Genomic DNA, 27,296 nt, shown 5'->3' with positions numbered 1-27,296 from the left:
TCATTGAGGTAAGAGATGTTTTAGCCAGCATTTCCAGCTTGGGTAGAGTTTTTTCCTGTACGTCTGTGTTCATTAAATTGGCGAAACTCATTTCACAGAGGATTCTGGCAGCCAGAGGGAACATATTATCCCACCAATCTGGGCTGGATTTGAACCCAGGCCCCAGAGGGTAATTGTTATCCCACCAATCTGGGCTGGATTTGAACCCAGGTCCCAGAGGTGAAAGAACCCACAGTTCCTACTTTTTTGAGGATGTATTCATCTTAAGATAACATTTACAAGTACAAAATGAATGTCAAGTGAATTATAAGGAACATTTCAAAAATTTGTGTCCTTGATTGCTGCATGACTCCATTTTCTTTCACGATGGCCTATTACCCATTGGAAAGAGTGCTGCAGTTAGCTGCAGCTCCCTGTTGGAGTACAACCTCCTTATGAACAGCTGAGCTGTCAATCTCGCTGTGCTAATTGGAGGCATCTTTCCTGTCGGCAGTGACAATATTGGCTGCCAACTGGAAGCTGCTCACCTGCTTGGTATCTCGGCTGCAGACGAATATGCACCAGAAAGATCCATAGAGACGAAGGAGGACGCTTCCTGATCCTTCAGGGATGTTGCCCAGACAGCAGCAGTGCCATGCAGTCTGTGAGTGTCCATGGTGCCATTACCAGACTCTGCTCAGTTACAGGTCTCTGATGGGGCAGTAGTAGGGGCATTGCAGTTGTACTCTTAATAGTGGGAGCAAAGGAGGAACTGACCATGGGTTTGACTCCTGATCACTGTCCACTGGAAGTGTACATCTGCAAACATTAGGTGACAATAAGATCAAGCGACTCTGTGAAACCCCCCCCACAATCAAATTAGCTACCAACCCTTAACATTCGAGGCTCAAACTTAAATAATGGTCAGCTGGGCAAGGGGCCAGAGAATGGCCAGTGTATGTGGAACCACATGGCAATAAGGAAACACCTACAGGAGTAAGGAAAGAAAGGCAGATAAGAGCATGGCTTGCAGAAGAGAAGCGAAATAAAAAGGCAAGTACCTTGACCAAAGGTGGTGATGCTGGAAATACGGTGATGTGCATAAGTTTACCTGTTATAACCCATTGTGTATTTTGTAGTACTAAGGCTGTTAAACTTATCAGTATAAAGTGATCATTCTTATTAAAGATTTCAAATAATAGAATCTTACAGCACAGAAAGAGGCCATTCAGCCCATGGTGCCTGTGCCAACTCTTGGGTAGAGCTATCCAATTAATCCCCCCCACTTTCCCATAGCCCCATAGCCCTGTAAATGTTTACCTTTCAAGAATTTCTCCAATTCCATTTTATAAGTTACTATTGAATCTGCTTCCACTGCCCTTTCAGGCAGTGCATTCCAGATCATCATAACTCAATGCGTGAAAAAATTATCCTCATCTGCCCTCTGGTTCTTTTGGCAATGACCTTAAATCTGTGTCCTCTGGTTACTGACCATCCTGTCAGTGGAAACACTCACTCCCTATCTACTTTATCAGCACCCTTCATAATTCTGAACACCTCAATTAAATCATCCCTTAACCTTACCTGCTCTATGAAGAACAATCCTAGCTTCCCCAGTTTCTCATCCCCGGTACCGTTGCAGTAAACCTCCTCTGCAACCTCTCCAAAGCCTTTGCATTCTTTGTAAAGTGTGGTGCCTAGAATTGAACAGCATATTCTTGTTGAGACCCAACTGGTGTTTTATAAAGTTTACCATAGCCTCCTTGGGGGTGGAGGGGTGATAAAGGAAGCAACTGGTTGACTTTCTCATCGGTGGTTGCCTTTCAACTTTGCAGGCTGGCCATCACAACCTGGAAACCTGTTTGAGCGTGGTTCTGCTTTCCCTTGCCTTAGTGATGGCAGGCACTGGGAATCTGAAAGTCCTCCAGCTGTGTCGGTTCATGCACAAAAGAACTGGAGGAGAGATGAATTACGGCTTTCACATGGCAGCTCATATGGCTCTTGGTCTCCTGTTCTTAGGAGGGGGAAGGTAACGTTGAACCATTTTATTTACAAAGTACATTAGATTGTGCTCATGGTGATGGGGAATTGAACTCTTCCTTCTTCAGTCAACCAGTATTGGTAGTGTGCTCTCCAGGTCAGTTGTGGCACAGCCAGATTTAGAGCAAAACTCAAAAGCAGACTATTATGGATGCTCAAATCTGAAATAACAACATAAAATACTGGAAATAGCAGGTCTGGCAGCATCTGTGAGAGAGAAATAGAGTTAACATTTCAGTTCGATGACCTTTCATCAGAACTCTCAAACTCCCTCTGCTCTACACCCAACAACAGGCCTCAACCCCAAACTCCGAAGAGTGTCCCCCTACTGCACCCGTGAGACATTTCCCACAGCAGCCATCTCTAAGATTACCAATTAGTGCCAAATTAGGGCCACTTGTGCTCTGTCGGCCTGTACCCACCAGGAACTGGATAGACGCTTATTTCACAGAGCTTCGGAAAGCTTGCTTTTTTTTATTCATTCATGGGATGTGGGTGTCGCTGGCTTGGGGAGCATTTATTGTCAGTCCCTAATTGCCCTTGAGAAGGTGATAGTGTGCTGCTTTCTTAAACCACTGCAGTCCTTGTAGGTCTGGCCTGGATTTTGAACAAAGATCTCAGAGGTGGAAGGGCAGTGTTTAAAATTAATATTTTTTAATTTATACAAAACAAAACCCACCCCTGACTGCCAAGGAGAAAAATACTGCCAGTGGGTGGAAATTCACAGCAGTCCTGTCAGCATCTGTTGAAGAAAATGCAGGTGAACATTTCGGATGCAGAACCCTTGTAAGAGGACACGAAACACCAATCTGTCTGGCACCAGCAGAGTGTATCACTCCAGTCTTTTCTGTTCTCTCTCCTGCTCCCATTTCAGTGACTCCATCTAGTAGGTGCACTTGCAGGCATTGGGTGGGGTCAACATTGGTCTCAGCTGTGATGCTGTTCACAGTCGAATAGCTCGCTGATGTTCACTGCTGAGAATGGCCACTTGGGCAAGATAGCTGATGGTAGCCATCACCCACGGCAACATACCATGGTATAAATTGCTGCCTTCCAGAAAAGGAGGGCAAGAAGGAAATCAAGTTATGATTGATAGAATCGCAGAACTCTTTCTGATTACTGTCCGTCGATATATGTTTCACAGGTTCAATGTATTCATCATTCTACATTTCTCACATAGCATAATTGTGCTTTAAATGGCATAAATCTGTACTGATTGTTAAGTTTAGTTTAGTTTAGAGATACAGCACTGAAACAGGCCCTTCGGCCCACCGAGTCTGTGCCGACCATCAACCACCCATTTTATACTAATCCTACACTAATTCCATATCCCTGCCACATCCCCACCTGTCCCTATACTTCCCTACCACCTACCTATACTAGGGGCAATTGCTAATGGTCAATTTACCTATCAACCTGCAAGTCTTTGGCATGTGGGAGGAAACCGGAGCACCCGGAGGAAACCCACACAGACACAGGGAGAACTTGCAAACTCCACACAGGCAGTACCCAGGATTGAACCCGGGTCGCTGGAGCTGTGAGGCTGCAGTGCTAACCACTGCGCCACTGTGCCACCCCAATGTGAAGGGTTCATTACTGTGCATATGTGAGGCATACACTGCCTAAAATGTGTATTTTACTTCACTCACTTTTTCACCTGCTTCACTCACCTACCCCCCCCCCCGCCCCCCCCACCATTCAACCTCGCTCGCTCGCTCTTGCACTCACTCGCCCCATCCAACTACCCCACTCAGCCATCCACTCAACTCTCTCTCCTCCCGCCCCCATCTCACCCACCTAATCGTCCTGCCCAGATCACTCATCACCAAAGCCCTCTTCCCACATCCCACCCATCTCGGCTCAAGCAGCCCCAAGTCACCCACTAGCCTACCTCAAGCTAATCACCCACCTCACTCACCCATCCATCTACTCGTGACACTCACCATGCACATCTCCCCCATCCTCTACACTTAGTTTCCGCTCCAGCCCACCCCACTTCATTCGCCCAATCCCCTGCCCCTCGTGGCCTCTTTCACATCTCACTTACCCCCTTGCCATGAATCTACCTCTCTACCGCCACCTTACCCGCTGACCCTTGCTAGCTATTTCCCTCATCTCACTCACCCCACCCACCTTCAGCACATCGCTCACCCGCCCCACCTCACTTAATGCAACCACCTCCTTTAACCGCACCTCACTCGGTGACTCACATTTCCAATGGACTTAGCAAAATACACTGGAATGGACATAATTGGGTAAGAGTTGTTGTAGCCACAACTATGATGTAAAACCCTGCCCACATGCTTTTCCGTGTGACTGAAATTGGTATAATTTGTGGGTTCTGTCTGCCTGCTTTTAACAGTTATTTTCTAAAGGGCTGAGTCTTCCTACAACTGTTTTCATTTGTGTTTTTTAAATGTCCCTTTTAATATCTTACAGATACTCATTGTGCACGTCTAATTCTGCAATCGCAGCTCTTCTTTGTGCACTTTATCCTCGTTTCCCAGCTCACAGCACTGACAATAGGTAGGTGTGAATTTCAGCTACATCAATAAAAATTGGACCGTACCAATGTCAATTTGTAGTTCTGGTTATTTTTACTTTGAGCCCTACAGATTTTATCTAGTAGTGCCCCAACTCTTCCAAGGTCTAATCCCATTGCTGTCCAGACATGGGGAAGTTTATTTGGGAGTTTTCATCATTGTTCTGCACCTTCTCTTTTGACAGTGAGCAATTTGTCCTCAGCACGGGCCTCAGCTTCATCCTTCTAAGCCCACACCTCAAATTCCAAGTTTGATGTGATGCTGAGCTTTTTCAGCCATTGCTTTGGTGTGTTTTTTTGCCAGGGGGTCACCCATAAATCTCCACACTCACCCACCTCCCTCTGACCACTTGCACTTTCGTAAGAATTGTGGCCATCTGAGTTTCTCCATTCCCCTGACTCGCATCTGTCTCCCTCTGAGCTTGTAACTCTCTATTCTGTCAGTTCCAGCCCTCCTCACTGAGGTGATGTTGCTGTTTGGTGGAAGGGCCTGTACATGGCTGAAGTCAAATGCCAACTATTTGACTATCTTTCTCTGGGCCATAGTACCCCGACCAAATATCAAACCATCAATTCTTAGACTGTCCCTGATCTGAAAACTTTCAGAGATCTCCCCTCCACTTCCTCTAATTTTATTTCAACCTCATAAAGCCCATTCCTGCGCCCTTCTCAAGATAATGCAATCAGGCCTGTCCCTGCTAACTCATTGTTTCAGCTTGCTCTTGTCCCATTGAAATAGTCTTACCTTATCTTTACTCTATTCTTCCCTTGGTATTTTCTTATGTAAACATAGCAGGAAAAAAGAGGCTTAATAGTGTTTTCGAAATTGAGGGGTTTTGATACAGCAAGTAGGGAGAACCTGTTTCCTCTGGCAAGTGAGTTGGTAATTTGAGGTCATAGATTTAAAATAATTGGCAAAAGAAGTAGAGAAGAAATGTGGAGAGTATTTTCACACAGAGGGTTGTTAAGATCTGGAGCATACTATGTGAAAGGGTGTGGAAGCAGATTCCTTGGGAACTTTCAAAAGGCAATTGGACATGTACTTGAAGAGAACTAATTAGCATGGTAATGGGGTAAAAGCTGCAGTATGGGAATAAATTGGACAGCTTTTTCAAGGAGACAAATAGCTGTCTCATGTGCTATATGAATCTATGATATGATTCTATGTAACCCCTGTTCATTTGCATCTTCCTACACCACTTCCATGTAAGACAACAAGTTGCATTTACTATATTTACTGCTCATATTGTAGTCTCCAAAACATTGTGTTGAGCATATGTAGATTGGGTGGCGGCTTAGCCAAACATTTTCTGTTAATTGTTATGATCTACTTGTGGCTTTGTATTTCATCCCCTCCACCCTTTCCCCCCTCACCACTCTGACCTTTCTGTCTTTGGTTTCCTACACTGTTTCGACCAGGCTTGAAGGAAACCATCTGGAAGAGTATCATCTTTCTCCTGAGCACATCGTAGATCACTGGTCTGAACACAGACTTTTAACAGTTTCCTATCTCCGTTGTCTCCTCAATTTCCTTGCTCATTGCTCCCTTCCGCTTTCTTTTTCATGCCTCTCCATGTTGGAGTGCTTTCATATGTGTGTTTGTAGAGGCACAGGGAATAGAAAAAAAAAGTATGAATGACATTGGCAGTAATTTATCCTGGGCTTGCAGGTGGGTGGCTGAAAATGGGCAGCATTTGTGGATACCTTCTCTGCCACATGTGCTGCATAGTTTGACAGACCAAGAGGGCAAGTGGGAAAAGTACAGGAATTTAGATTCTTCAAAAGCTTACATCAGTCGAGATAGAAACTCTTAGAAGAACAGGATATTCTCCTTTGGCTATTATTCTCTGGCCTCTATCTGCCCTTGGTTTTTTGGAACTGAAAGCGCGATTGGTGATTGAAAGAATATACTGTTTCTACATGTGCCAAATAGCAGTAATGTGGGGGAGTGTAATGCACAAGAGAAAAATTTGAGAGTTTTTTTTAGTCAAAGCCTTGGAGACCTTGAAGCAATGAGGGCTGAGTCATAGCATTTTTTTTCTGTTGTATACAGATATCACCTTCAGGCACTAAGGCACTTGTATGTGCTTGCTGCTGAACCACGTCTCCTAGTGCCCGTTGATGTGGATACAAACACACCATGTTATGCCCTCATCAAGGTTACTTATAAGGTATGTGAGTTGGTGTTGACTGTGTTTATAATCAAAGCAGAACTGCACAATTGGGTATGACCTTCTTCATTCCAGCGTCTTGCACATAACGCATGAGCAAACCAATTTATCAAAGGAAGCAAATCATGAGGAGCATCATCACTGAAAGAGGTTTTACTTTTCATGATTGCTGGCAGCTTAACCATTTGACATTTTACCTGACACAATAGCAGTGATTTGTCGGGCTTGTCTCTGGTTGAAGACCCCACATGTAAGGATTTACTGCACCACTGCTTCCCCACACTGTGCTTGTCTGTCTTGTACTGAATATGATGATGATGGCAGATTCTTAGCAGGCAAGGATCATGGGAAGGCTTGTCTCTGTGGTAGCTGGCATAATTGTTTGTGACTGAAGAGGCCAATTCTTGATCTGCAGGCTGTTGAGCAGTTGGGGTCCAAGAACTTATGGTTTGGAGGGACTCTGGCATAAGCGGACTCCTTCCGTTGTCTGTGTCTTTCTTCAGCAACCTTGCGTCTGTTAGTTTGTAGGTTCCTTTCCTGGTTTTTGTACGCCAGCTGTTTCTGTCCGCAGCCTCCTACTTCCATACCCATTGGTCAATGTCTGCAAGAGAGCTGTCTTTTCAGCTGATCTTTGAAGCACAATGTTCACCAATCGTGACTCCTCAGATAATGAAGCAGTCTGTGTCCAGATGCAGCAAGACCTGGACAACATCCAGGCTTGGGCTGGTAAGTGGTAAGTAACATTTGCGCCACACAAGTGCCAGGCAACGACCATCTCAAACAAGAGAGAATCTGTCCATCTCCCCTTGATGTTCAATGGCATTACCATTGCTGAATCCCCCTCTGTCAACATACTGTGAGTTACCATTGACCAGAAACTGAACTGGAGTAGCCATATAAATACCATGGCTACAAGAGCAGGTCAGAGGCTAGGAATCCTGTGGCGAGTAACTCACTTTCCTGACTCTCCAATGAGTGTCCACCATCTACAAGGCACAAGTCAGGAGTGTGATGGAATACTGTCCACTTACCTGGATGGGTGCAGCTCCAACAACCCTCAAGAAGCTCGACACCATCCAGGACAAAGCAGCCTGCTTTTTGGCACCCTTTCCACCACCTTCAACATTCACTCCCTTCACTAACGATGCACAGTGGCAGCAGTTTGTAGCATCTACAGGATGCACTGCAGCAGCTCACCAAGGCTGCTTTGACAGCACCTTCCAAACCTGTGATCCCTACCATCTAGAAGGACAAGGGCAGCAGATGCATGCGAACACCACCACTTGCAAGTTCCCCTCCAAGCCCCACACCATCCTGACTTAGAACTATATCGCCGTTCTTTCGCTGTCACTGGGTCAAAGCCCTGGAACTCCCTCCCTAACAGCATTGTGGGTGTACCTACACCCAAGGACTGCAGCGGTTCAAGAAGGCAGCTCACCACCACCACCTCCAGGGCAATTAGGGATGGGCCAAAATGATGGCCTAGCCAGTGATGCCCACATGCCATGAAGAAATTCAAAAACAATTTGCAAGGTCACCTCCATCTTGCTTACTGGGGCCGAGTTCACCATAAAGCACTGCTTTTGGCATTCTGGAATTCTCCATGCGTGACACATGTCCTGCACAGCGCAACTGCAGTTGTCAGACAATGCATTCAATACTGGGCAAATTGGCTTGTTGAGGAACCACTCCAGCAATCATTTGCTTTATGTAGAGAACCCATGATTCCGACCCATACAAGAGGGTGGTGATGGTAACCACACTATATATTTGAATTCTGGTAGGGATGCATAATGAATGGTTTTGCCAGACATGCTTCGAAAGGAGGCCAAAGGACCTGTTGGCCTGGGATAGTTGATCTTCTATGTCCTTGTTGACAGTGGCATCATTTGTGATCATGCTACCTAGATAGGTAAACTGTTCTTCTGCATTGAGGTTGTTGGTGTCAATGTTGATCTGCAGTGGATTGTAATTTCCTCAAGGCCGTGGTTGGTATGGATTGTCATAAAAACCCATCTAGTTCACTGATACCCTTTTAAGGAAAGAAATCTGCCGTCCTTACCTGGTCAGGCCTACGTGTGACTTCAGACCCATTTTGGTTGACTTTTAACAGCCCTCCGAAATGGCCTAGCAAGCTATTCGGTTATATTAAACCGGTACAGAAAAGTTGAAAAACAATAAAGCCCAATTAACCACTGGCATCAACCTAGGCACCAGAAATGACAAAAGCACACCCTGCAAAGTCCTCCTCACTAACATCTGGGGGCTGTGCCAAAATTAGAAGAGTTGCCCCACAGACTGGTCAAGCAACAGCCTGACATTGTCGTATTCACGGAATCATACCTTGCTGCCAATGTCCCAGACTCCTCTGTCATCACCCTTTGGTATGTTTTTGTTTATTTGTTTGTGGGTTCTGGGCATTGCTGGCTAGGCCAGCATTTGTCGCCCATCCCTAATGCCCTTGAACTGAGTGGCTTGCTCGGCCATCTCAGAGGGAATCTAAGAGTCAACCACATTGCTGTGGGTCTGGAGTCACATGTCGGCCAGACCAGGTAAGGACAGCAGATTTTCTCCCCTCAAGGGGATTAGTGAACCAGATGGGTTTTTACAACAATCAACAATAGTTTCATGGTCATCCTTAGACTAGTTTTTAATTCCATATTTTTATTAATTGAATTCAAATTCCACCATCTTCCATGGTGGGATTCAAACCCATGTCCCCAGAACATTAGCCTGGCTCTGGATTACTAGTCCAATGACATTACCACTATGCCACTACCTCCCCACCAGCAGGGCAGACAGTGGTATACAGTCAGGAGGAAGTGGCCCTGGGAGTCCTCAGATTGACTCTGGAATTCATGAATTCTCATGCCATCAAGTCAAACATGGGCAAGGAAATGTCATACTGATTACCATCTACTGTCCTCCCTCAGCTGAACTAAGTATATCAGCCTCGGAAATGCAGCTGTGCTAAGTAGGGTGCTGCTGAACACACACTGCCAATCAGTGCCAGGGAAGTGACAGCATTGCACCGTGCTGAGGACTGAATGATTTCAGTCATGTTGCCAAAACTTCAACAGTGTCAGATGGCATAAGCACCAAAGGAACATTGCCACCAGCTGCTAGTGAATTCTGTGTAAATCACAGGCAACACCTGGTCCCCCCAAGAAGATGACTATTGGTCCAGTAACACAGGATTCTCAACAGAAATGGATTCCTGAGCAAAGATGAGCCCCACACTATCGCTGAAACAACCACTGTACTAGTTAACGTCGATATCCTTCGATCTATACTGACTTGGGGGATAATCGAAATGAAATGCATCGTTATCTCTGAGGAGTATTGGGAGTTATTTTAATTTCTAACAGAAGAAATTCTAACCTCTTAATAAACATGACTTTGTAATCTCAGCCCTTGCTGTGGGAATGCTTAATTCACATTTGCTTTCAGTACATGGTTCCCATCTGCATTGTTCTCATGCAAGTCTCTTCCAAATGAGATATGCACAGACTTCCTCAGGGGAGGATTCAAGAACTACAGTATTATGGCAAACCCGGTTGTGAGTAATGAGACAACGCTATGCTGATCCACTATGTAAGCAAGCTGAGGAGGTGGCCCTTTCCCATGCCCTTTGTCGATATGTGATCCTTTTAGTATGCTGGTGTCTGGTTCACAAGGTTATTTTATTGGCTCACCATCTCGAGAAAAGAGAAGGCTGAGAGGTCTTTGAAATTATGAAGTGGTTTGATAGGGTAGATGTCAAGAGGACGTTCCCACTTGAGGGCAGTCCAAAACTTGAAGCCAGAACTATAAGATAGAGGGCATGAAGGTTTCGAAATACATTTGTTTCGTTTTCCCTAATTTCACAGCCAGTTGAAAAGATACAAGGAGAGACAGAACAAAAGTTATACTCATAATTTGTCCAAACTCTGGTCCAGTAACACAGGATTCTCAACAGAATCACTTGACTTCCAGGCCTTTGAAAGAAGTTGGGTGTTGGGGGATCCCACCCCAGGTCATCTGTGCGACTTTGTGTTCCTGCAAGTCATACATAAATATAGCTCTTAACAGAAAATGGAAAGATATATTCATATTTTACTCGCAATTGATCCGAACTCTAGAGCATCTTCACCTGATTGGCATTGGTTTTAAACCTACTTCCATTTGGACTCATGAGCAGCTCCTTGTCTTGCATGAATCTTTTTAGTTTGGAATTGAAAGTACAGTGATCATTGTCATATGGGCAAAAAAGGCAAGATCCCACAAACAACAATGCATGAGCAGGTAATCTTTTTAGATCTTTTTCAGAAGGCTTTCGACAAAGTCCAACATAAAAGATGAGCATGTAAAATTAAAGCGCATGGGTTTGGGGGTAGTGTATTGCGATGGATAGAAAATTGGTTTGCAGACAGGAAACAAAGAGTAGGGATAAATGGGTCTTTTTCCGAATGGCAGGCAATGACTAGTGGTGTACCGCAAGGATCAATTTACAATATATATTAATGATTTAGATGAGGGAACTAAATGTAATATTTCCCCCGAGCTAGAAAACTTTATCAACTTTGCTTCCAATTTCCACCCTTCTCTCACCTTTACATGGTCCATCTCTGACACTTCCCTTCCTCGACTTCTCTGTCTCCATCTCTGGGGATAGATTGTCTACTAATATCCATTATAAGCCCACCGACTCCCACAGCTACCTTGACTACACTTCTTCACACCCTACCTCCTGTAAGGACTCTATTCCATTCTCCCAGTTTCTCCGTCTTCGACGCATCTGCTCTGATGATGCTACCTTCCATGACGGTGCTTCTGATATGACCTCCTTTTTCCTCAACCGAGGATTTCCCCCCACTGTTGTTGACAGGGCCCTCAACCGTGTCCGACCTATTTCCCGCACCTCTACCCTCACCCCTTCCCCTCCCTCCCAGAACCGTGACAGGGTTCCCCTTGTCCTCACTTTCCACCCCATCAGCCTCCATATCCAAAGGATTATCCTGCGCCATTTCTGCCACCTCCAGCGTAGAGCCACTACCAAATGCATTTTCCCCTCCCTTCCTCTGTCAGCATTCCAAAGGGATCATTCCCTCCGCGACACCCTGGTCCACTCCTCCATTACCCCCACCACCTCGTCCCCGTACCATGGCACCTTCCCCTGCAATCGCAGGAGGTGTAATACCTGCCCATTTACCTCCTCTCTCCTCACTATCCCAGGCCCCAAACACTCCTTTCAGGTGAAGCAGCGATTTACTTGTACTACTTTCAATGTAGTGTACTGTATTCGCTGCTCGCAATGTGGTCTCCTCTACATTGGGGAGACCAAGCGCAGACTGGGTGACCGCTTTGCAGAACACCTCCGCTCATTCCGCAAGCAGGACCCTGAGCTTCCGGTTGCTTGCCATTTCAACACTCCCCCCTGCTCTCATGCTCACATCTCAGTCCTGGGATTGCTGCAGTGTTCCAGTGAACATCAACGCAAGCTCGAGGAACAGCATCTCATCTACCGATTAGGCACACTACAGCCTGTCGGACTGAACATTGAGTTCAATAATTTCAGAGCATGACAGCCCCCCATTTTACTTTCATTTTTGGTTATTTTTTCTTTTTTTTCTTTTTTACATTTATTACAATCTTTTTTTTGCATTTATTTCATTTCATCTTAGTTTATTCAGTTTGTTTACCCACTGTTTTTTTTCAGGTTTGCACTTGCTGCTGTTCAATATTCAGTGTATTCACACCTAATCTGTACTAATGCTTTGTCTTTCAACACACCATTAACATATTGTTTGCCTTTGCTCCATGACCTTTTGGTCAGCTATGTGGCCTTGTCCAATCTACACCTTCTCCTTTGTTATCTCTTGCCCCACCCCCACCTCACTTGCTTTTCACCTGTGACTTTTCTAATATTTGTCAATTTCGAAGAAGGGTCACTGACCCGAAACGTTAACTCTGCTTCTCTTTCCACAGATGCTGCCAGACCTGCTGAGTAGTTCCAGCATTTCTTGTTTTTATTTCAGATTTCCAGCATCCGCAGTATTTTGCTTTTATGTAATATTTCCAAATTTGCAGATGACACAAAACTGGGTGGGAGGGTGAGTTTTGAGGAGGATGCAGAGAGGCTTCAGGGTGATTTGGACAAGTTGAGTGAGTGGGCTAATGCGTGGCAGATGTAGTATAATGTGGATAAATGTGAGGTTATCCACTTTGGTAGCAAAAACAGGAAGGCAGATTATTATCTGAACAGTTATAAGCTGAGAGAGGGGAATATGCAACGAGACCTGGGTGTTCTCGTACACCAGTCGCTGAAGGGAAGCATGCAGGTCCAACAGGCGGTAAAAAAGGCAAATGGTATGTTGGCCTTCATAGCGAGAGGATTCGACTACAGGAGCAGGGATGTCTTGCTGCAATTATACAGGGCCTTGGTGAGGCCACACCTGGAATATTGTGTGCAGTTTTGGTCTCCTTATCTGAGGAAGGATGTCCTTGCTATAGAGGGAGTGCAGCAAAGGTTTACCAGACTGATTCCAGGGATGGCGGGACTGACATATGAGGAGAGATTGAGTCGTTTGGGATTATATTCGCTGGAGTTCAGAAGAGTGAGGGGGGATCTTAGAGAAACCTATCAAATACTAACAGGACATGACAGGGTCGATGCAGGAAGGATGTTCCTGATGGTGGGGGAGTCCAGAACCAGGGATCATAGTCTAAGGATACGGGGTAAACCTTTCAGGACTGAAATGAGGAGAAATTTCTTCACCCAGAGAGTGGTGAGACTGTGGAATTTTTTACCACACAAAGCAGTTGTTGCCAAAATATTGTATGTTTTCAAGGAGGAGTTAGATAGAGCTCTTGGGGCAAAAGGGATCAAAGGATCTGGGGGGAAAGCAGGAACAGGTTACTGAGTTGGATGATCAGCCATGATCATAATGAATGGCGGAGCAGGCTCGAAGGGCCAAATGGTTTACTCCTGCTCCTATTTTCTCTGTTGATATCGGTTGAGAGGGGAATATTGGCCAAGACAATGAGAGCTCCCTAATTTTCTTCCAAAGACAACCTGCACTTATATAGAACCTTTAACATAGTGAAGTGTCCCAAGGCACTTAACAGGAGCATAACCAAACAAAATTTCACGTGAGATATTAGGGCAAGGGACGAAAAGCTTGGTCAAAGGCAGGTTTTAAGAATAGTCTTAAAGATGGAGAGTAAGGTAGTGAGGTAGAGAGGTTTAGGGAGGGTTTTACAGAGCTTAGGGTCCAGGCGGCTGAAGGCGCAGCCACCAATGGATGAAAAATGGCCAGAATTGGATCTAAGAGGGTTGTAGGACTGGCGGAGGTTACAGAGATAGGGAGGGGCACAAGGCCACGGAGCAATTTAAAAACAAGCGCAAGAATAATAAGTGTTGTTCCATCTTTAATGTCCACCTGAACAGGCATTTTAAACCTTAATTGATCATGATTTTCAAAGGATGACGTTTCCTCTGGACTGCTTTGGAATTTCAGCAGGGAATGTGTGCTCAAGTCCTGGAATAGGCTTTGTTCCAATTACGTTCCGACTAAGAATGAGCATATAACTAACTGATCCAAACTATTTACACAGCAGGTACCCAAGTAGATGCGACAACTGATATTTGGGCGGCACAGTGGTTAGCACCGCAGCCTCACAGCTCCAGCGACCCGGGTTCAGTTCTGGGTACTGCAAGTTCTCCCTGTGACTGCGTGGGTTTCCGCCGGGTGCTCCGGTTTCCTCGCACAGCCAAAGACTTGCAGGTTGATAGGTAAATTGGCCATTGTAAATTGCCCCTAGTGTAGGTAGGTGGTAGGGAATATGGGATTACTGAAGGGTTAGTATAAATGGATGGTTGTTGGTCGGCACAGACTCGATGGGTCGAAGGGTCTGTTTCAGTGCTGTATCTCTAAAATAAAATAAAAAATACAAACATATGAATGATGAGCAGTTGGCCATTCGGCCCCTCGAACCTGCTCCGCCATCCAATCAGATCATGACTGATCTTTTTGTGTTTCAAATTCCATGCTCCCATCTACCCCCAATAACACTTGATTCCCTTGCCTAACCAGAATCAATCTACCTCCACCTTAAAAATATTCAATGACCCCGCCTCCAACACCTTCTGAGGCAGCGTTCCAAAGTCGCACAACCCTCAGAGAAAAAATTTCTTTTCATCTCCGTCTTAATAGGGTGATCCCTAGTTCTGGACTCTCCCGCGAGAGGTAACATTCTTTCCACATCATTCTTGTTAGGACCGTTCAGGATCTTAAATACTTAAATCAAGTCTTACCTCACTCTTCTGAACTTCAGTTAATAAAGCCCAGTCTGTCCAACCTTTCCTCATCAGACAATCCGCTGATTCCAGGTATCAATCTAGGAAACCTCCTCTGAGCTGCGTCCAACACATTTACATCCTTCCTTAAGGAAGGAGACCAAAACTGCACACACTATTCCAGATGTGGTCTCACCAATGCCCTGTGTAACTGAAGCATAACATTCATACTTTTATCTTCAATTCCTCTTGTCATAAAGGATAGCATTCCATTAGCCTTCTTTATTACTTGCTGAACCTGCATACTAACTTTTTGTGACTCGTGCACTAGAACACCTAGGTCCCTCTGCACCTCGGAATTCTCCAGTCATTCTCTGTTTAAGTAATACTCTGCTTTTTTATTCTTCCTGCCAAAGTGCATAACTTCAAATTTTCCCACATTATACTCCATCTGCCAGGATATTGCCCACTTACTCAGCCTATCTATTTCAGTCTGCAACCTCCTATGTCCTCTCCACAACAAAGTTTCCTACCTATCTTTGTGTCATCTGCAAGTTTAGCTATCAAGCCATCGCTCCCCTCATCTAAGTCATTGATATAGATTGTAAAACGTTGAGACCCCAAGGCAGACCCCTGCGGGACTCCACTTGTCACATCCTGCCACTCAGCAAAGGACCCATTAATGCATACTGTCTGTTTTCTGCCAGCTAGCCAATCTTCTATCCATACAGGGAATCACCCTCTTAAGTATGTGTTGCTTTGGTGGACTGATGGGGTGTGAAGCATAGTGAATGAAGAAGAAACGTAGATTACCCATTTGGTAGGTTCATGTCATTCTATGGGTGATGCACATCTTCCAGACACGGTAGTCACATCCATCTACGCCTACAAAATATTTACAGCACAGAAACAGGCCATTCGACCCAACAGATCCATGCTGGTGTTTATGCTCTGCACAGGCCTCCTTCTACCCCTCTTCATCTAACCCATCAACATATCCTACACCTTTCTGTTTCATGTGCTTATCAAGCTTTCCCTTAGGTGCATCTATACAATTCAGCTCAACTACTCCATGTGGTAGTAAGTTCCACATTCTAACACTCAATGGATAAAGATGTTTCTCCTGAATTCCCTATCAGATTTATTAGTAATTATCTTATTATTGGCCCTGTTTCTGGTCTTCCCTTCAAGTGGAAGCATCTTTTGCATGTCTGCCCTGTCTAATGCTTTCATAATGTTGCAGACCTCTATCAGGTGACCCCCACCTTAGTCTTCTCTTTTCTAGAGAAAGCAGTCTTGGCCTGTTCAATCTTTCATGATAGGTATAACCTCTCAGTTCTCATATCAGCCGTGCCTCTGTTGGTAGCACTGTTGCCTCTGAGTCAGAATGTTATGGGTTCAAGTCCCACTCCAGAGATTTGAGCACAAAAATTTAGGCTGACACTCCAGTACAGTCCTGAGGGAGTGCTGCACTGTAGAAATGTGTCTTTCAATTGATACATAATCCAAGGCCCGGTCTTCTCACTCAGGCGTGCGTAACAGATTGCAAGACACTATTTCAAAGAAGAGCAGGGGAATTATTTTGGGTGTCCTGGCCGATATTTATACCTCAAGCAACATCACAAAAGCAGATTATCTGGTCATTATCCAATTGCTGTTTGTGGGAGCTGGCTGTGTGTTAATTGGCTGCAGCGTTTCCTACATTAGAACAGTGACTGCACTTCAAAAGTACTTCATTGCTGTAAAGCACTTTGTGATATGCTGAGGCGCTACATAAATGCAAATGTTTCTTTTTCTCTTTAATTCTAGTAAATCTTTTTTGCACCTTCTCCAGTGCATGTGTGTTCCTTTTATAATATGGTGACCAGAACTATCACTGTACTCCCAAGTTTTTTTTTATTCATTCATGGGATGTGGGCGTCGCAGGCCAGGCCAGCATTTATTGCCCATCCCTAATTGCCCTTGAACTGAATAGCTTGCTAGGCCATTTCGAGGGCATGTAAGAGTCAACCACATTGCTGTGGATCTGGAGTCACATGTAGGCCAGACCAGGTAAGGACAGCAGATTTCCTTCCCTAAAGGACATTAGTGAACAAGATGGGTTTTTACAACAATCAACAATGGTTTCATGGCCATCATTAGACAGCTTTAAATTCCAGATTTCTTAATTGAATTCAAATTCCACCTTCTGCTGTGGTGGGACTCGAACCCATGTCCCCAGACAAATACCTGGGTCTCTGGTTTACTAGTCCAGTGACAATACCAGTACGCCACCACCTCCCCTAAAGTATGGTGTAACCAAGGTTCTATACAATTTTAATGTGACCTCTACTTTTCAATTCCATTCCTCTAGAAATTAACCACAGTGCATTGTTTGCTCTAAACCTGCACGACTGTAGTTTCATTGAACAGTCAAGGGTGAGTGGTAAATGATGAATTTGTTTAAGAAAGGAAATGAAAGGAATTGCATTTATATGGTGCCTTTCTGGAGCTTCACAGACTGCAGGAAGAGCTGACGTGTACCACAATATACCTGCGATGTGATGAAAACCTTTTATTCGTGTTATGCAGACCCCCACCTGCCAAGAACGAGGCATATTAATTTTGTCATATGAGCGTTGATTTTAAACTGATGCTGGAGTGAAGAAAAGACTTGTTTGAAGATTATCAGACACTGGAGTGGAAGCACATTTGCATACTAAGAGATGCAGCTTGTCAAGACAACGGACTATTCCCTGCTCCAATTAACCCAAATGGATTTTGATCATCAGACATTGAAGGTGTAAGGAAGTGCATTCCAGGCCCTGCTAAGATGATACAATCCACAGAGCCAGGACTGGTTAAGCTAGCTGCTCCAGGTTTTTTGAACTAGCCACAGGACAGTTTGTATTCAGTAGGCAGTGTGGAACAAGGAAGTCTCTCTCTCTCTCTCTCTCGCTCGCTTTCTCCCAAGCCACCGGACACGTAAACCTCAAGAGAGAAAAGACTTCTACATCGGAACAAGTTCAAGAGTGATCTGGGTCCCAACAAATTGCAAGACTCACCGGTTACCAAAGACTCCATATTGAACTTAAAGTACTGTAAATACCAGATATTGCCTCAAACCTTTGCCCTTTATTCCTTCTACTTTTTCTGTCTCTATCTGCGTGTGTGTTTATTGTGTATGCGTGGTCGCGTCACATATTTGTAGTCATTAACTGGATTAGAGTTTAAGATTAATAAACTTCTACCTTTCTTGTTAAATCTAAGGAAACCTGTTTGATTTCTTTGCCTTACAATTGGAGCGGTGAACAAGGATTTACACTGAGGAGCTAAAAACACGGTGTTTTAAAATTAAACCCTGCTCCAGTTAAACCAGGCAAAGACTGAGAAGGAACCCCCAGACCCCTTCTCACCTGGTTGTAACATTAGGTTCTGGGCTAATGGCACTTATCAAGCTTGGCTGTATTTCCATTCAATGTGGATGTGTACGATCAAAGGACAAATACTTTCCTGGTTAGTGAATCTATTTATCTTTACTGACGATCTGATCGAGGTTTCCAATCTGAACTCCAAATCTCATTTTCAGGTCCAAATCAGTGAACCAGAGGCCCATAAATTAAGAGGAGAGCAATTTTTGTGCTGTTGTAGTGAAGGGATTTAACCAATGGTACCCTGAGTGTACTCCTGCCTGCTCACGTATTGTGGAGCCAGTACCTTTTAGAATTGATGGTAAAAGACATAGAATTCCACTGGCTAAGCAAGAGGAGATCTCAAAACATTTATGCTCATTTTAGTGAAAAGTATTTAATCATTTTTTTTTATTCGTTTGTGGGATGTGGGCATCACTGGCTAGGCCAGCATTTATTGCCCATCCGTAATTGCCCTTGGCACTACGGTTTAGCTCAATGTTGTCCAGTATTAATTTGAATTCCAAATGTGGCTGATTGTAGTTTTGATTGGTAAGTAAAGAATGAGTAATAGACACCAGTGTTGAATCTGCAGTCACGCACGCTGCATATGCATATGAACTTTACGCACATATGTTAGTAAGACAGAAAGTTGAGTGTGCAAGTGCTTTTAGATTGCTGTGTGTTCTTTGCTTCCTTTACTGCTTATTGATTATCTGCTAAACTTATGAAACACAGGTGAAAATGGTGGTCTTCAGCATCATGAATCAATGATTTCAGAAGGAAATTGGATGGGCACTGGGGCAAAATAAACTTTCAGGGCCACGGGGATCGAATGGGACTGACTGGATTGCTCTATAGAGAGCCGGATTGGACTTGTTAGGCCAAATGGCTGCCTCCTGTGCTATAATTACTGTATAACTCTGACCAGCAACATTGTACTGAAAAGGAAGCTATCGTCATGGTCAGCTCAACCAATCAGAATAACAGCTCCAACAGTGCATATTGTGGCAAAGTTCAAGCAGTATCTCACTGCATTCTGGCATTTCTTGTGATGAGAGTCAACATTCTCAACACTCACTCTGGAAGACAAAGTACTGCTCACAGCTGCTAGACAATAATGGCAGCCTCCTGTGCCGCAAATTTCTGAGATTCTATGGGAAAGCTAAGATGTGGTGCCTGATAAATTTGTAGTAGAATTCCAAACTTGGAAAGAGAAAGACTGTAAAGTTTTGTGCTAATGTTGGTTAGTTAAGATAATACACACATGTGAAGTATATTTATTGTATGGTGTGCAAGGCATTTTCCAACAAAATTAGTGCCTAAAATGGTGTCACTTTAGTCCCACCTGTGGCGAGTCAGTGATTTTTAATATTGACTATTAAAAGCTCCACACATACCATCAGTACTATTCAGTGGTTGATTTACGACCAGTGTGGAGAGAAACTCTTCAAGGTAGTATTCTCACTTTCCGTTAGAACAGGTTCACAGATGAGGCTGTTTAAAACTCATCCCTAGGAGAACACAGATTTAGCTGCCTGTTGTGTCCTGTGCACAGGCTAACAGAGGTGTGCGCTGTTACTAGCAGCGTCTCACTAGTTGTATTCTAATTTTAGTTCCTTTATCCGGAGTGTCCGCGGCGTGCGGTAGAGAAGAAGGAGCAGCGGGACCCTAGGGAAATAAGTCCATCACAGAGGGGAAGCCCCGAACACACAAAAAGCCACGAACGGCTCCTCGGCCGCAACTTCAAAGTGCCCGCGGGAGATGGCTCAGAGAGCATCTGCAGCGCACTGTCGGCAATGCTGGTACCGGCGCCCGAGGATGTCGCTCACCTCCCGAAGGACGCGGATGAGCTTTCCAGGCGTCGATGGTGGGAACTGAGGAAATGGCTTATTACCTGCATCCCCTTTCCCCCCCTTCCCCTTCCACTCTCCCCCCCCCCACCCCCCTTCCACTCTCCCCTTCCCCTTCCCAGCTCCACTCTCTCAGCTCACCACACCCCCCCGCACCCCTCTTCCCCCTCACAACCCCTTCCCAGCCCCCCCGCACCATCTTCCCCCTGCACCCCCCCCACCCCTTACAGCCCTCTTCCCAGCTCCCCCTCGCACCCCCTTCCCCCTGCACTCCTCCTACCCCCTTATAGCCCTCTTCCCAGCTCCCCCTCACACCCCTTTCCCTCCACCCTCCCTCTCCTCCCACCGGCATCCTCCTACACCTGTGTAGGGGCCCTAACAACCCCACTGCCTTGTGGATGTCTCGGGAGAGACCAAGGCTAAGGGAGTAAACCCTAACAGAAAATCCGGAGCGGAACCCCATAGGCGGTCATGTGTCACCTTTGGCATGTTTCCGGCAGTTCCTTCAGCCATACCGGTGCCAAACGTCATGCTCTACACTCCTTTGGACCCCACCAGAAAGGCCGAGAGGGGGGTTTTGACGCTTGGGCAACTCTCAACCTCCATACATTCACCCAGGCATGCGCCATGGAGAGGTCACTCCATAGTCGCCTCACAGCGACTGAAACAACACGGAAGGCAGCAGTTACAGGTTATAAGTCCAGCTAAATTGGCGTAGAGATTGGGCGCCACGGGTTGCCTTTGTCGGTGGGAGAGGTCATCGCACCTCACTGGACAGCTACCGCCCGCCTCAAACCGGGCAGCCCCCGGTCAATAAGGTTCTGTCCCACCACAGTCCACCTGCTTCAATGGGTGCTTGGAGCTCAGGGTCATTGCCCGAAAAGTGGACTGCAACACCGCACCAAACAACATGAAAAAAGGAAAGAAGGTACCAGTCCTTCGCTTTGCAAGCTGGAACGTCAGAACTATGTGTCCTGGCCTGTCAGAAGACCTTACACAAATCAACGATTCTTGGAAGACCGCCATCATTAACAATGAGCTCAGTAGACTCAATGTAGACATTGCAGCACTTCAGGAGACATGCCTCCCTGCGAGCGGATCTCTAAGAGAGCAACACTACACCTTCTTCTGGCAGGGCAGGGATCCTGAAGAACCAAGACAGCCTGGAGTGGGCTTCGCCATCAGAAACTCCTTGCTCAGCATAATCCCCAACACCGAACACCTGTTCCTGCTGGAGGACTTTAATGCCAGGGTTGGGGCTGACTATGACTCATGGCCCTCCTGCCTTGGGCACTATGGCGTTGGAAGGATGAATGAGAATGGGCAGAGACTGCTTGAGTTGTGTATCTGTCATAACCTCTGCATCACCAACTCGTTCTTTCACACTAAACCCTGTCACCAGGTTTCATGGAGGCACCCAAGATCATGTCGTTGGCACCAGCTAGACCTCATCGTCACAAGGCGAGCCTCCTTAAACAGTGTTCAAATTACACGCAGCTTCCACAGTGTGGACTGCGACACCGACCACTCCCTGGTGTGCAGCAAGGTTAGACTTAGACCAAAGAAGTTGCATCATTCCAAGCAGAAAGGCCACCCGCGCATCAATACAAGCAGAAGATCTCATCCACAGCTGTTACAAAAATTTCTAAATTCACTTGTAACAGCCCTTCAAAACACTCCCACAGGGGATGCTGAGACCAAGTGGGCCCACATCAGAGACGCCATCTATGAGTCAGCTTTGACCACCTACGGCAAAAGTGCGAAGAGAAATGCAGACTGGTTTCAATCTCATATTGAAGAGCTGGAACCTGTCATAGCCGCTAAGCGCATTGCACTGTTGAACTACAAGAAATCCCCCAGCAAGTTAACATCCATAGCACTTAAAGCAACCAGAAGCACTGCACAAAGAACAGCCAGGCGCTGCGCAAATGACTACTGGCAACACCTATGCAGTCATATTCAGCTGGCCTCAGACATCGGAAATATCAGAGGAATGTATGATGGCATTAAGAGAGCTTTTGGGCCAACCATCAAGAAGATCGCCCCCCTCAAATCTAAATCAGGGGACATAATCACTGACCAACGCAACAAATGGACCGCTGGGTTGAGCACGACCAAGAACTGTACTCCAGGGCGAATGTTGTCACTGAGACTGCTCTCAATGCAGCCCAACCTCTACCAGTCATGGATGAGCTGGACGTACAGCCAACAAAATCGGAACTCAGTGATGCCATTGATTCTCTAGCCAGCGGAAAAGCCCCTGGGAAGGACAGCATTACCCCTGAAATAATCAAGAGTGCCAAGCCTGCCATACTCTCAGCACTACATGAACTGCTTTGTCTGTGCTGGGACGAGGGAGCAGTACCTCAGGACATGCGCGATGCCAATATCATCACCCTCTATAAAAACAAAGGTGACCTTGGTGACTGCAACAACTACCGTGGAATCTCCCTGCTCAGCATAGTGGAGAAAGTCTTTGCTCGAGTCGCTTTAAACAGGCTCCAGAAGCTGGCCGAGCACGTCTACCCTGAGGCACAGTGTGGCTTTCGTGCAGAGAGATCGACTATTGACATGCTGTTCTCCCTTCGTCAGATACAGGAGAAATGCCGTGAACAACAGATGCCCCTCTACATTGCTTTCATTGATCTCACCAAAGCCTTTGACCTCGTCAGCAGACGTGGTCTCTTCAGACTACTAGAAAAGATTGGATGTCCACCAAAGCTACTAAGTATCATCACCTCATTCCATGACAATATGAAAGGCACAATTCAACATAGCGGCACCTCATCGGACCCCTTTCCTATCCTGAGTGGCGTGAAACAGGGCTGTGTTTTCGCACCCACACTTTTTGGGATTTTTTTTCTCCCTGCTGCTCTCACATGCGTTCAAGTCTTCAGAAGAAGGAATTTTCCTCCACACAAGATCAGGGGGCAGGTTGTTCAACCTTGCCCGTCTAAGAGCGAAGTCCAAAGTACGGAAAGTCCTCATCAGGGAACTCCTCTTTGCTGACGATGCTGCTTTAACATCTCACATTGAAGAGTGTCTGCAGAGTCTCATCGACAGGTTTGCGGCTGCCTGCAACGAATTTGGCCTAACCATCAGCCTCAAGAAAACGAACATCATGGGACAGGACGTCAGAAATGCTCCATCCATCAATATTGGCGACCATGCCCTGGAAGTGGTTCAAGAGTTCAGCTACCTAGGCTCAACTATCACCAGTAACCTATCTCTAGATGCAGAAATCAACAAGCGCATGGGAAAAGCTTCCTCTGCTATGTCCAGACTGGCCAAGGGAGTGTGGGAAAATGGAGCACTGACACGGAACACAAAAGTCCGAGTGTATCAGGCCTGTGTCCTCAGTACCTTGCTCTATGGCAGCGAGGCCTGAACAACGTATGTCAGCCAAGAGCGACGTCTCAATTCATTCCATCTTCGCTGCCTCCGGAGAATACTTGGCATCAGGTGGCAGGACCGTATCTCCAACACAGAAGTCCTCGAGGCAGCCAACATCCCCAGCTTGTACACACTACTGAGTCAGTGGCGCTTGAGATGGCTTGGCCATGTGAGCCGCATGGAAGATGGCAGGATCCCCGAAGACACATTGTACAGCGAGCTCGCCACTGGTATCAGACCCACCGGCCGTCAATGTCTCCGCTTTAAAGACGTCTGCAAACGCGAGATGAAGTCCTGTGACATTGATCACAAGTCGTGGGAGTCAATTGCCAGCATTCGCCAGAGCTGGCGGACAGCCATAAAGGCGGGGCTAAAGTGTGGCGAATTGAAGAGACTTAGCAGTTGGCAGGAAAAAAGACAGAAGCGCAAGGGGAGAGCCAACTGTGTAACAGCCCCAACAAACAAATTTTTCTGCAGCACCTGTGGAAGAGCCTGTCACTCTAGAATTGGCCTTTATAGCCACTCCAGGCGCTGCTCCACAAACCACTGACCACCTCCAGGCAGTTACCCATTGTCTCTCGAGATAAGGAGGCCAAAGAAGATTCTTTCAGTACCACTAGTTGTTGTGACACTAACCTACAGTGAAGGCAGAGGTTTTCTTGTTCAAGTATTTGTGTTAGTTACAGGACAAAGAAACAGCACATAGGCTGATTTCTAGACTTCTGAATCACTGTCATCCTGCAGTGTTTCAAGTCTGTTGCCTTTCCCAATATCTTCACACCATTACAAGTGCCAACTGAGTAGCCACAACGCACTGGAGTGTTGGACTGCTGGCTGAGACTGGTATTGAAATCTCTACGCTCTGGTTTCCCCTGAAAATTAGTTTTCACAGCTTCGTCTGTGGCTCTGCTCTTCGAAGGGAAAATGAGAAAATTGCCTCAGAGGGTTTGTATCCTTACCACTGCAGTGAATTTACTAGGTAAATCAACCATTGACAAACAATTGTGGCATTTGTGGAGCTCTTCATGGGCAGGACTTTCTTACTGTCCTGAATGAGATTGGTAGTGTAAGGGATCAGGATCAATTAAAAAGAATCATTGTCTCCAAGTCTCATTTCTAAACTCAATTCCACTGGGCTGCTCGACTGTCTTTCAGACTGCGCACACATTTTTCTTGTCCCCTTTTTGTTCCTCGACAGTTTTCTCTCCAATTGTATACACCCTTCCACTTTTCCCCTGCAAGCAACGACTGCTGCTGCTGAGCTATGTTACCATATGTATCAGGAGCCAACAATGATGGATAGGAAAAGGCCTACTGGTTCATCTAGCCTGTCTCACACAATTGTACTTGTGCATCACAATACATACACTTCCCACCCCGTGCATTTTCGCCAAGATCCAGATTAAAAACCCAGACCAATTAGGGGGGAAAAAATAATACAAATTTTCCTCGTGGGTGGGGTCCGCTGCCTTAGCCAACTACTCTGAAACCCCAAAGTGGTCCTCATTAATGTTATACAGTACCTATCTCAAAATTATATGGTGATCTCCACCCCAGCCAGAAACACATCCAGCTCTCACTTTAAGAAACACAGCAACAGAGTTCACTGCACGAACCACCAGCCTGTTTCACAGGTCTCCTATTCAATGGGATGCGAACCACCTCTTAACATCTAACCTACTTCTTACTTCTGTTTAAACTTGAGATTCAGCCCTTAGGTTCTGTCCCTTTCTGAAGGATTACTTCCTCACTGACTCTTTGCATTGTCTATGAACTGCATGGGAGATAAAGACACAAAATGAATTTGTCTCATAAGTCACAGCTGAATTAAATTATGTCCCCTACTCTGATGTGGGCAACAGAGTTTAAAAAGAAATGAGTGGAATGGTGTTTTCCTTCATTTGAAGTAATACGAACGACAGTTAAGAAGTATCCAGAGAAAAGGACTTGGATCCCAAAAGATTTAGGCTGTGCAAAGGTGCACTGGACAAATTCCACCCAGACTCAAAACTTCGTCCCTCCCCCACCTTTGCCAGTGGGGGTGACATGAACAGAGTTTACACCCCCATGTCAAGGATGGGTACTGAGCAACTCTGGGAATTCCACCCTTTATGTCCACGAAAAGCTTCAGTGGAACTCATGCCAGCCAATAGCTGCGGCCTACTGAAAGGTCCCAAATCTTACCTTCACTAAGAGAAACAGTTGCCCTGTGTTTACAGGCAGAATAGCTTCACTAGAGCTGAAGACTTCTTGATCCTCTTTTTCTTCGGCCCATGACGAATCTCACAACCTGGCAGAGTGACTGCAACTGCGCTGCCCGACCATGCAGGTGATCCAGTCCCTGTAATTTGGGACCAGGTCAGTGGCTGCAGGCAAAGGCGAACGAGTCTTCTGACCCACTCCACTTTGCGTGTCAACGGAGCGGGCACCCAAAAATGTGACACCTGCTGGTTCATACGGGTGTATGCCTGCGAGTGATCTATGATTTGTCGGTAGCTGGTGTGAACTGTGAGAAATATGGAAATCTTCCTGGCTTATCCCAGAAGCTCAGACCTCAAGACTTCTTTGTTTCACTTTTGAAGTCAGGAAATTGAAATGTAAAGGATGAAATTAAAATGTAAGAACTCTGAAATATAAACAGGAAATGCTAGAAATACGCAGCAGGTCAGTCAGCATCTGGAGAGAGAAAAGCCCGGTTATGATGTTTCAGGTGTGTACCTCCCACTGGAAAGGTCCTAGCATTCAATCCCTAGTCTGTGCTGAGTGAGATGATCTGGGATGATGGTTGAAGCATTAGAATTAGCGCCCTGGGTTTGGAAAGAGAAATTAATCCTGTCCATCTTAATTACTGCTCAGTGACCCAGGTTTGAGGATCAGGAATGAGGATGAGGACAGAGTCAAGCTTGGTTGTTTTGACTCCACAAATGGATATAGCCTGCCAACATTTACTAAGAAGGCTCGTACATGAATAATGGCAACTTTGCTGAGGTATTGGAGGATGAAAAAAATACACATGGTCCTCGTCAACACCTTCAGAAGAGAACAGTTGAGAAAATTAGATAAAATAAACTAATATGCACAAATTGCATGCAATGTGCGCCTTTCAAAAGGACGTATTGTACATTAAATGCAATGAATAAGCAATCACTGCAGCTGTATTTAGCTTCAACAGTCATCCAGTTAAGGCAGCTGAGTCACAGAACTAAAAAGATGCCAGATTTAATAATCTTCCTAGTTAGCTGATCCGAGCTAGAGCAATGATAGGGATACAATAATTAGACTTAAGTTAGGAGAAGTAAAATCGACCAGGGTTTTTTTTTATTGTGATTGCTGTTCAGGGAACCCCTGATTGTAATTGTGTTCTTTTAATGGTAATATTTTAAGGATTTTTTGTTGTGCTGATCAAGATGAGGGATGTCAGTCCTAGAAGAAAGAAATACTCTTCCACTTTTGTTCCCGGTATTAGCATTAAGCATTGCAAGGTCAGGTACTGTGTTTGCTATGAGTAGATATGATACACAATGTACCTTCATATCAACCTGAAAAAGAACACTCCTACAGCATTGTAGCCATAATGGCATTTCTTACATTAACAGTACTTATGGTCTCTCTCGCTCTCTCTCTAATTACCAACTTATCAAATTTTGTACT

At 45.5% G+C, this 27,296-nt stretch overlaps 1 protein-coding gene across 3 annotated transcripts in view; it reads left to right on the top strand.

Moving 5' to 3' along the window:
- anapc1 (anaphase promoting complex subunit 1) overlaps positions 1-27,296 on the top strand; it is a 210,645-nt gene that overhangs the window by 156,742 nt on the left and 26,607 nt on the right. For all 3 annotated transcript variants that reach the window (XM_068027605.1, XM_068027603.1, XM_068027604.1), the window contains exons 38-40: positions 1,815-2,008; positions 4,459-4,545; positions 6,615-6,732. In XM_068027605.1, the coding sequence (XP_067883706.1) occupies positions 1,815-2,008; positions 4,459-4,545; positions 6,615-6,732 (399 nt within the window). The remainder of the gene's footprint in view (positions 1-1,814; positions 2,009-4,458; positions 4,546-6,614; positions 6,733-27,296) is intronic.

This window comes from Heterodontus francisci, chromosome 3 (genome assembly GCF_036365525.1).
Source record: "Heterodontus francisci isolate sHetFra1 chromosome 3, sHetFra1.hap1, whole genome shotgun sequence".
Lineage (NCBI taxonomy): Eukaryota > Metazoa > Chordata > Chondrichthyes > Heterodontiformes > Heterodontidae > Heterodontus > Heterodontus francisci.
Note: the sequence above shows the minus strand (reverse complement) of the source record. Positions and strands in the feature narration are given on the sequence as shown.